The 11,020-nt window shown below is 52.1% G+C and overlaps 2 protein-coding genes across 7 annotated transcripts; one reads left to right on the plus strand and one right to left on the minus strand.

Moving 5' to 3' along the window:
• Nucleotides 1-1,324: 1,324 nt before the first annotated feature.
• On the plus strand, nucleotides 1,325-10,680 carry Zfp428 (zinc finger protein 428). 6 transcript variants are annotated; one of them, NM_001399612.1, is made up of 3 exons: nucleotides 1,325-1,664; nucleotides 4,657-4,888; nucleotides 10,065-10,680. In NM_001399612.1, exons 2-3 carry the CDS (start codon nucleotides 4,813-4,815, stop codon nucleotides 10,520-10,522), a joined length of 534 nt encoding a protein of 177 aa, NP_001386541.1. In that variant the 5' UTR covers nucleotides 1,325-1,664; nucleotides 4,657-4,812; the 3' UTR covers nucleotides 10,523-10,680. The 6 variants fall into 6 exon arrangements, with proteins under 6 accessions (NP_001386541.1, NP_001386539.1, NP_001101946.1 ...); NM_001399610.1 differs by having other exon boundaries at nucleotides 4,681-4,888; nucleotides 10,026-10,680; NM_001108476.2 differs by having other exon boundaries at nucleotides 4,681-4,888.
• Nucleotides 4,847-6,582, minus strand: Srrm5 (serine/arginine repetitive matrix 5). The gene has a single exon (NM_001317106.1). The coding sequence runs from the start codon at nucleotides 6,546-6,548 to the stop codon at nucleotides 4,848-4,850; it is 1,701 nt and encodes a 566-aa protein (NP_001304035.1). The 5' UTR covers nucleotides 6,549-6,582; the 3' UTR covers nucleotide 4,847.
• Nucleotides 10,681-11,020: the final 340 nt, after the last annotated feature.

An 11,020-nucleotide genomic window follows, 5' to 3' on the forward strand; every position in this document is an offset into this window, starting at 1 on the left:
GCACCCTTTACCCCATTTCCACACCCCCATCAAAAGTGCCGCATTTATTGAGCCGGGTACCGTGTCAGTTTCCCTAATTTACTCCATCTGCAGGAGCTGTATCATCAAGGAAGGCCTCTCGATTGGCATCAGTGCCGGGAGAGAGTGAGCTCGGAGCAGCAGGGACAAAGGGTTTTCAGATAAAGCGTTGGCGAGATCAAAGCCTGAGAAGGCAGAGATCGCTGCGTTTGAAGTGCTGGGGATCTGGACCGGATAAAATGGTGGGTGGGTCCAGCAAAGGCATTAGGGACAGAAAGGCCAGGTGTAGGGGATGCATATCTGTCATCCCAGCCCTCCGGAAGCTGAGGCAGGAGAACTGCAGGCAGTTCATGAAAACCTCCTGGAGCTAGAGTGAGTTCCACACAGGGGGACTCTCAGGAACAAAGCAAAACACAACTTTTCATTTTCTGTGATGTAATGGGACTCTACTATAGTTTTAGATTGCTAGTGACATGGGAGAGGGTTGTAGGGATGGCTACGAATAGTATGAAGTGATAGCTCTTTAAAATTACCTACAGGGGCCGGGCTGGCTGCCATATGCCTGTAATTTCAGCACTCTAGAGGTAGCGTTCAAGGTCATTTTTTCCATCCAGGTGTTGGCGGCTAACCTGAGCTACATGAAACCCTGCCTCAAATAAAAAAATAAAAATAAAAGAAGGAAAAGGAAAAGAAAAAGCAAACACCTATAGGAAACTTTCTAATTGTGTTCCATGCAAAAGCTGCCTTGACTTCCTCTAAGAATGCGGGCACTACTTTGCCTCTGGTCATTTGCTTTAGCGATTCTAGTTGGCTCCAGTTCAGACTTGGCTTAAAAATCAGCTCTTGCAGAACCTTGGGTTGGGGCAGGCGTTTCTGGCATCCACGGCTCCTCTTCCAGGTCTTGACAGTTCTAAGTATTAGTCTAAAAAAATGTGGTTCATCTTCCTTAGACTGGGGGTCCAGATCTCTCGCAACGCATAAGTACCACGTGCTGTCCTGGTACTTATCCTAGGTGACAGGGACGTGAACCCGGTCCCAGACCTTAAGTACTTTCAGGACAAGGTTGCCATCCCACTACGCTTAAGTCTGCAGTCCCCTAAACGCATGCGCTTTTCTCAGGTGCCCCCCCTCTCCATCCATATGCTAATCACTGCGCTCCGGAGGACAGCCTCTCCCGGGAATATGCAAATCACATCCTCCAGTGCGGGAGGCCTTCCTTTGTCCAGCGCTAGGATTATGCAAATAAGCGAGTCTCCAGCCCCGGGATCTAGGCAGAGTATTTAGGCCCCCATTTTCCCCTCACCCCAAGGCACCCCCTATTTATAAGGCGCGTTCGCTCTACCGCGCACGCACGCGCGATTCTTGAATCTTCTTCACCCTTCGGACCGCGGACTGTACCAAGTCTAGCGGGGCTGTGAGCCGCAGAGCCCGACACCTCCGCCGGCTTGAGCTCTGCAGCCTGTGCAATTCTCTGAGCCCCTCTTCCCACCGATCGCCGGGAATGGTCTGTCTGACCGCGCACGCGCCCTGAGCGCCTTTCGCCCCTCGCTCACTTGCTCGCTCGCTCGCCTAGCCTCCCTAAACGCAAGCGCAGTGCTCGGGCGTGCAGCCGCTACCGCTGAGCCGAGCCGGGGCCGCCGGCGTCGGTGAGTGTCCGTGGTTGGGGTGGCGCGGGGCATGCTGGGAAGCGGGCGATACAGCCCCGCTGCATGACGGGAGCCTGCGGCGACTTGGCAGAGTGACCAGCCAGAGAGTCCTTTGCTTCTCCCAGCACGCGGCTCGGGACCTACCACAGCTTCGCCTCGAGGCATTGTGGGAGTCCGTGGGCCAGGAGTTATGGGCCTGGGGCATTCTGGGAAGGGCCTGGGCTCCTGGAAGGGACTTTTTTTTTTTTTTTTCTTTTTTTCTTTTTGGTCGCACACGCTCTCCTCCAGAAGCCTCACGGCTAGGAGCGTTTCGGTGCCCGGCGTTTGTATAGGGTGGTCGTTAAAGGCCCGAGGCATCGTGGGAAGTTGTCACGGGGCATTGTGGGAGCTGATCTTTATTGTTTGATAGCGGGTTTCTCCGAGTCCTTGTCCTACCTAGCGTTGTGCGAAAAGGTATCTATTGTGTTCACTCACACAATGTTGGTTCATTTGTGTGTGGGGTGGGTGGGGTCTTAGCCACTCTGTGCTTTTGAGGGAACTGGGGCAGACGGTTTCATGTTCTTGGTTTTGGACCCACAATATCGTGGAGTACGACCTAGAATTTAAAATTTACCAAGTGCTGAGTTCGCAGGGGTGCGCGCCACGCCCAGCAGATTTTCACCTGTCATGCTTCCACCTGATATCCGGAACATTCTGGAAGGAGCTTTATATAACGTGGGTTTGGAAAGGGATGGTTGTCCCCAAGTAACCCCGAGGAAAGTCCTGACAATTTCTGGTGTGATGGTCAAGTGGAATAATAGTTAAAACCCAGTGTGATGTCACGTGCCTATAGTTCCAACACTCAGGGGCTGGGGCAGGAGGATTCGATATTTTGTTTTTTGTTTTGGGGGTTTTTTTGGGGGGGGGACAGATCTCAAAAAAGAGTGAGTTTGGGTTTATGGAATGGGTAATCCTAGGTACCGCATGGAATACATATATTAAATATTTATTTTAAATAGAAACTTAACCAGTCGTCCTCCGTTTTTCCTTGCTAAATAGTGCGAGTTTTTCCAGAAATAATACTCCAGAGTTAGAGGGCCTACACCTGATGGATAGTCAGGAGATCCCTTCCTTGTCAATTCCTATTTCTCTGTCCTTAAAAGGCCTGATCCAGGATCTAGGTGTCTTTAGGAAATTCCCTACCCAATGATACCACCCTTCTCCTGCTGCTCCAGCTACATTCCCCCAACAGCAAACATTTGGGCTTTGAAAAGACAGCGTGCTTTCTACCATTGTTTGTGTCCCCAGTGCCTAACATTGAGCCTTTGTCTTATTACTAGTGTCCCTGTCTATAGTACTGGGAAGCTGAGGTTAGAGCATTGCAAGTTCAAGGCCAGCCTGGACTGGATAGCAAGTCTAATGGAGAGTGGAAACCATATGTGCCTGGTCTTGCAAGGTCCTCTCCCAATGTAGGAGGAGGAAGAAATGTGTACATTGAGAGTAGTGGATTATTGGAGCCAAGGAGCAATATAGATGTTTAGAGGTGAGCTTTGCAAGGGTGAGAATGAGCTCTACAGATCCACAAAGAAGAAGGAGAAAATTCCAGATGGCAAATGGATGATGAACTGGGACCCTTCCCATCTGGCAATAAAAGGCCTTTATGTGCCTGCTTCCAACCCCACAGAAGCCTGGAGAGATGGCAAGAAAATACATTTATTTATTTATTTATTTATTTATTTATTTATTTATTTATTTATTTTATTTTGGTTCTTTTTTTTGGAGCTGGGGACCGAACCCAGGGCCTTGTGCTTCCTAGGCAAGCGCTCTACCACTGAGCTAAATCCCCAACCCCAAGAAAATACATTTATAATTTTTTTTTTAAGACAGGGTCTCATTTAGCTCAGACTAGCCTCAAACCTCAAATTCTGTTAAGGCCAACTAATGGCCTTAAACTACAGATTTACCAGCCTGAGGGCTAGACTGTAGGTATAGACTGCCTACTTCTATTCAAAGCATGGTTTTGAATCCTTGCTCAACCACCAGTCTGCTGAGGTGACCAGCGTGATCTTGAGCTTTGGACAGCGTGCAGGTCTTCTCCTTACTTCCTCTTCTGCCTCAGAGAGCTGTTTTTGTGTGGTTCTGAGTGTGCCAATCAAGGTCTACACACAGGCTTTCCAGAGAAGGAAACAGACAAGAGAAGTGGGGTCCCATTTGAAGCAATAGGCAAAAAATGCCAGGTTTGAGTTTAAACCTAGGCAAGGGTGACTGTTATACAATTGGCGTAGGTTGACGCCCACCACCCGGTGTGGTGATGATCCTGTGATCCTAGCTAGCACTTGGGAGGAAAAGAGGCAGGAAGATCTGGAATTCAAGGTCATCTGAGGCTACTTAGTAAACTTGAGGCCAGCCCGGGTTCCATGATGCCTTGTTTCAAACAAGCAAAATGGAAGGATATTGATTCATCTCAGTAGGCAGAGTGGAGTGTTTGCCTAGCATGCCTGAAGCCCTACCATTTGATCTCTTGCGTTTGGGAGGTAGATCCAGGAGTGTCAGAATTCCAAGGTCAGGGTATTTGAAATCTTGTCTCTTAAAAACAAAGCAATTTAAAACATTTCCAGGCTAGCTGGTATCTCAACTGTACCAAGTGTTTAGTGTCCCTAATAGTCAACGATCTGTGACCCTCCTTCCTGGTGGTCCTTCCTACAGCTAAAGGGTTAATGTCTGGCACAGGTCTCTGTGACACTTAGTGACGATTGGTGACCATGCCAATACCTACCTTTAAATAACTTGGGATGTCTTCTCTCCCTGCCTCACTGAATAAGAGCCACAAGGCAGTCTGTTGCCAGATAACTGGAAAGTCAAGGACTCTTGGGGGACAAGGTCTTTAGAGTTGAGGCTCTGTACACAGTCAAGATAGAACAGAGGCCATCTTTGCCTCACCCTCAGCACTGAGGACACAGTGGTCTTAGAAGGGGGACAAGTGTTATGTAAAAATTTTATTGAGTTACCGCAGGCCTTTCTTTCCCGCCCTGTCCAGTGTCCCTCTCAACCTGCCAACATCCTGTGTTAGAGGAGCTTGTGACTGGAGGTGTGACCGTGGGAGAGCTGGCCGGGGAGGGACCCTGCCCAGTCGCTGCTCTGCTCCTGTCTCTTGTCCCCTCTCCCCGCCATGACAGAGACCCGTGAGCCCACTGAGACTGGAGGCTACGCCAGCTTGGAGGAAGATGATGAAGACCTTTCCCCAGGTGAGGTGGCCTTAGAAATGGCAGTATTGACAATGCTGTCATCCTGGGTTCGGATCTCCTTGGGAAGCTCTGTTGAGGGGTGGCCGTTTGCCTCGCTGTCAGCTCTTTTCTGACTAGAAGTCTCGGTCCTGGTGGGAGATGGATCCCCATGGAGGATTGGAGGGGTTGCATCTTGGGTGGGTTCTTTGTCCTTGCTCGGGGTTCTAGATTGGCTGAGGGCTCTTTCCCTGCTGTGAGTTCTAGAGCGGTCACGGTGGTTTTCCGTGCTGGAGATTCTGGATCGGCTCCGTGCTCTCTTCTTGATGGAGGTTCGAGATCGGCTGTGGGCTGTGTCTGCGCCCGGGCTTCTAGACTGGCTGCTCTCACTCTCGGGACTGGACATTCTAGACCGCCTGTGACCCTTCTTCCTGGTGGTTCTTGAGCGGCTGTGATCCCTCCTCACCTTGGTACTTTTGGACCGGCTGTTGCCTTTTTCCTCACTAGAGGACCTAGACCACACTTGGCTTCTTTCCCTTCTTGGAGGTTTCCCTGGGCTGTGGTTGCTCCCCTGGCTTTGTCTCACCTGGGTGGGTGTGCCCCTCCGGGTACGACTTCTTGCCCTACCGCGATTCTTCTTCCAGCTGTAGCTTCTTTCCTGGCTCCGAGTCCTCTTGTGACTATGACTTCTTGACCTTCTGGGGGTTCTAGAGCGGCTGTGACTTCGGGTCCTGCTAGGGGTCCTAGAGCGGCTGAGGCTGTGGGTCCTGCTGTGGCTTCTGGCCTGCTTGTAGCTCTTGGTCATGCCTGCCATGTGAGTCAGATCGGTAATGGTGTGAATCTGTTCCCTGCTGGGGGACATCACCTGGCTGTAGCTCCTGGCTCTCCTGCTTACCACCGGAGACTTGCTAAAGCTCTTGAAGACTGTCCTACTTGGGCTGTAGCTCTTGGCCCTACTGGAGATTGCAGTGTCCTTGGTGTCTAAGGCTCCATGTAGCTTGGGGCTCTTCGTCCTGTGCCTGTTTCTAAGCCAGTTGTCACTCTTTTCGTGGGCACTGGTTCTAGGTCGGCTATAACTCTTGCCTCTGCTTTGTTTGCGGTGGGAAGTAGGGGTCCTTGCTTTCTTGGCCACACCTGGTTTGGCGGAATGGGTTCTCTTCCTGTTAGGAGTGCTGGCCCTGTTTGGGGATGTCTTGGAGCTCTGGCTTACCCTTTTGCCAGGGGTTCGCCCCCTGCTGTGTGTGTCTCTCTGCTTATATGGTCCCATCACTCCAGTCTTGCCCCCCTTCCTGCCCCTGCTGCCTTTCCTGGCCTTGGTATCAGTGCTCACCTGACTGGATGTTCTTGTCTTGCTGCGGCCTTGGGACCTGCTGCTGGGCCGAGTTGAAGGGACTGTCTTGTTCCCTATTGGTCTGGTAGACTTAGAACTGCTAGGGCTCATAAGCAAGTTAGGGGACTTCGGATGCACTGAGGAACTGTTGGGCACTGCTGCTTTGGTGTTCTTCAAGGAGACTGGAGATGTGGAAACCATGGGAGCCGCAGGAGCTGGGGTGGGCTTTGAGGGCCCAGTGGATGCCGGAGCTGTGGGAGCAGCAGGAGCTGTAGGAGCCGCAGTGGGCTTTGAGGGCCCAGTGGATGCCGGAGCCATGCTGCGCTTGGAGGATCTCTTTGATGGAGAGTGCATGGCGGGCGCAAAGGGGCTTGAGTGCCTGGAAGTCATGGTGAACATGCAAGATTTGGTAGCCAGGGACAACAACTAGAAGGCTCATCACAAGCAACTTCGTGAAGTCATAGTGGGTGCCTGAGGCCCCTGAGGCACTAGTAAGGTCAGACTTGAGAGGAGGTGGGGGGCTCTGGCACAAGGCTGTAGACCATTAGCAAATGGATTTAATTAGATCCACTCAGATTTGGCAGGGCTGAAAAGTGGAGCTGGGTTCAGCCAGGGCTGCCTTGATCTTCAGGCTTAGGTGATAGATGTTATTGCCTGGGTGGGCAGAGTAGGGGAGCCCAAAGAGTCGCTGACAGCCTTCAGGGTCAGGGAGCTTGACAGGGAGGACGACACTGAACTGGGCCCCACAGAGTAGTTTTAGCCATTCAAGGTAGAATGGAGAACGGCTTTCACAGGGAGGAGCAGGAGAGGCCTGTAATAGCCAGGGACATCAAAGCAGTGGGGATCATAGAGGGTTGCCTGAGCTGGGTCCTGAAGCCGGAATAAGAAGGGCCAAGTGGGGGTTGGGGATTTAGCTCAGTGGTAGAGCGCTTGCCTAGGAAGCGCAAGGCCCTGGGTTCGGTCCCCAGCTCCAAAAAAAAAAAAAAAAAAAAAAAGAAGGGCCAAGTGGACACAGTGTAGGACAGTTGCAGAGAGTCCTCTAGGCCTTGGACAATGTCTGTAGGCAGTGAGCGGGTCACAGAATGGATCAGGGACAATGCAGCAGCCTTGAGAGGGGAGAAGCGCATTGGACACATTGCACCTGTTCTGGGCCTGGGGAGGGACCTGAGCATAGATGTCACAGCCCTGGGGCTCACAGGGGACAGTGGGAGAGCAGTAGAAAAGACGACTGGCTATCTAGGATGAGGCAGTCTGGGGCTGCTCACCAAAGAGGGAGCTTTGCCCTGGGGCCCAAGGGGAAAGGCAGGACTGAGCAAGCATCCATAGCAGATGGACAGCACGTATCCACCCCACAGATGTGTGGGGCGCAGAGGGTCCTAGACCCCAGGGCCACCACACAAGCTATTTCTTATCCTTCTCTTGGAGATAAGAAAACACGTGTACAAGTAATTGTGCAGTTGATTGGACTGCAAGAGAAACCCAAGGCAGAGTGAGCACAGCACTGGGAGGGCTGCTATGAACCAGTGACCAATGTTGTACTGAGCAGAGCCCAAAGACAGGATTGGACCCAGTCAGCAGAAAGGAAAGCAAAGGCCTGGGGTAGGTAGATGCACCCTGTGGTCCTGAGATAGCAGGGAGTCTGTGGTGTCTGGTGAGGATGGGTGATAAGTGGCCCCTGAGCGCCTGTTGCCTCTGTGGTAATATGGGCAGGGCAGAAACACCCTCACTGAGCTGCAGGAGGACTCAGGAGAGGGAGCAGCCCAGTGGGTGCTTCCAGCAGGCCATTTTCAGTGTGGCTGAAGCAAGCAAGCACCCTGAGGTCTGCAAGCTCCCTTGACCATGGAGACCCCCACCCTGCGTGTGACCCGCAGAGGCTGCTCATGCCCTCATCACTTCACATTTTCTCATTTAAACGTCCTTGTTAGTTTATCCATTGATTTAGTGAGGGCAGGTACACTCATGGTATCAGGAGGGGAGGTCACAGGACAACTTTTGGGAGTTGGTTCTGTCCGTCTACTGTGTGGGTCCTGGGAATCAAAATCAGGTCATCTGGCTTAGCAAGCACCTTTACCACTGAGCCATCTTGCCAGCCCTTGATCATGTTTTAAATCTAAACCCATCTTGGGGTTGGGGATTTAGCTCAGCGGTAGAGCGCTTGCCTAGGAAGTGCAAGGCCCTGGGTTCGGTCCCCAGCTCCGAAAAAAAGAACCAAAAAAAAAAAAAAAAAACTAAACCCATCTATATGCACTTCTATGTCCTGAAATTACAGTCATGTATCTTACAAGTGAGCGTTTTAGCTGACTTGTACATTGAAATGGGGATTTTCCGTAATCCCAGCACTGAGAGGCTGAGGCAGGGTGGGGATGAGTTGAAGGTCAGCGCACACTCGTGCACACACACACACACACACACACACACACACACACACACACACACACACACAGGTGTTCTGTCTTCTGAAAACAACAAAGAAAAAGCCAAGTATAGAGGTGCCAGCCTGAAATCCAGCTTTTGAGAAGTGAAGTCAGGAAGATCAGGAGTTCAACACCAACCCTAGGCCACATGAGAACCTGCCTCCAAAAAACAAAACAAAACAAACGGCTGGGGGGAATGCTGGCCACAGAGGCATGAGTACAGGAGTTTGGATCCCCCCAGCACCCAAATAAAGGCATAGTGTGTGGCATGGTCTCTTGCCCCTGGACTGCCACGCTGGAAGGCACAGACAGGCCTGTGAGATTAGTCAGTCGGTGAGCTCTAGGTTCAGTGAGAAACCCTGTCTGAAAATGAGGTGGCAAATAATGAAGGAAATCACCAGGGCTGACACCAAACCAACCAGAACAGACCTGTGTGCACACCGCTTAGCCACCTTCTCTGATGCCTGTCTTTGTGGACTGCTCTACGGTGGGGCCATTGCCGCAGTCTCCTTTCTGTGATAGACTGTGTGACCGTAGGTGAGCCATGTCCACATGGGTCCAGGTGTTGTTGTAAAAATATAAAAATAAAAAAGAATAGTTGTCTTTTACTCCGCTGGGTCTACACCTCGGTGCCCCAAGATATCTGCTAGATATCTTGGCGGAAACACATCCCAGCCATACGCTTTCCTACACTCAAACCCTCACATAAAAGAACACACAACACAATAATCTTTGACCCAATTGATAAGATATAATTGCCCACTTAAACATACAAAGCCCAGTACCATCCATCCCTTAAGAATATTGATAACAACTTATAAATACACAGAGCAGAATCTTAACATCACCTGCCATGGCTTCTCCCCTCTCTCCGTACTGTCTCCTTTCTCCTAGTCTCCTCTTCAATCTTCTCTCCCGCCCATCCTTCCTTCTCCTCCAATGACAGGCCTCCTTCTATCCTGTAGCTGCCCCTCACCTGTACTTTACAAATTCAATGGGGAGGTGGTTCTGGTGAAGTCACCTGAGTTCTGAGTATATGACTAGGCAGCTGTCCTTGGGGCAGTGGAATTAGCATCAAAATACAGATAACTTCGGGTGTTGCTGTCAGAGCTGGGTGAGCACACGTGCCCTGTAATGGCTGTCCACCCTATCCTGATGCCCATCTGTCAGATCTATTTTGAGACAGGATCTCATTCTCTAAGCCAGAGCGCGCAGGGATTCTCCTGCCTCGGCCTCAAGTCCTGCCATTACAGGTTGTCACAGATGCAGACAGATGCAGCTGTCGTCATTTGCTACACGCGTAGACACATTGCATCCGTGCCGTGCCAAGCTGTCCTACCCGCACAGTGAGCTTGAATGGGGCTCGGGGCAGCTGCACACAGCCCTGATGCCATGTCTCTCCTACCTGCCCCAACAGGCCCGGAGCATTCTTCTGACTCTGAATACACTCTTTCAGAGCCCGACTCTGAGGAGGAGGAGGAGGAGGAAGAGGAAGAGGAGACCACCGATGACCCTGAATATGACCCTGGCTATAAGGTGAAACAGCGCATAGGTGGGGGCAGGGGCGGCCCATCCCGCCGAGCGCCCCGAGCGACCCAGCCTGCTGGCCCACCTGCACAGCCCTGCCAGCTCTGTGGCCGATCGGCACTGGGAGAGGCCCCACCGGGTACCCCACCTTGCCGGCTCTGCTGCCCTGCAACGGCGACCCAGGAAGCCCCAGCCCCTGAGAGCAGAGCTCTTGGGGAGGAAGAGGAGGAACCCTCTCGCACTGGAGAAAATCGGCCAGCGGGGCGGGATGGAGATGAAGATGAGGATGAGGGGGGCACCTACCACTGTACGGAGTGCGAGGACTCCTTTGACAACCTCGGGGAGCTGCATGGCCACTTCATGCTGCATGCCCGGGGCGAGGTTTAGGCAGGGCCACCAGAGAGCTGGTAAGAGGGGTAAGCGGGAGCAAGGGCTGAGGAAGCAGGGTTGGGGACTGGGGTCCCACCCGTCTGTGTCGTCTTAGCAGTAGATGTGTGAAGGGCTGAATAAAAGCCAGACTCCGTGTGCTGGCCCAGCGTGTTTGAGCCGCGTGAGCGTGACTGAGCGCGGTCTACAGTAGCACCCCTTGCTTCCACTGCCCATGTGCGAGATTACTGGTATGCACTGCCCTACCCAGCTTATGTGCTGCTGGGATCGAACCCAGGGCTCTGTGAGCATGTTACACCAAGCACTCTGTCAGCCGAGCCACAGCCCAGCACGTTTTGTTTGGCTTAGAGACAAGGCTTTGTTGGCTTTGAACTTGTTTCTCTTGCTTCTGCCCTAGAATCACAGGTACAAAGCCACCGTACTTAGCTAGGGGTACTGGGGTTCAGGCCCACCGCCATTGATGTGTATGCTGTCAATACAGGAGCCAGGCAGGGCACC

This window comes from Rattus norvegicus, chromosome 1 (genome assembly GCF_036323735.1).
Source record: "Rattus norvegicus strain BN/NHsdMcwi chromosome 1, GRCr8, whole genome shotgun sequence".
Lineage (NCBI taxonomy): Eukaryota > Metazoa > Chordata > Mammalia > Rodentia > Muridae > Rattus > Rattus norvegicus.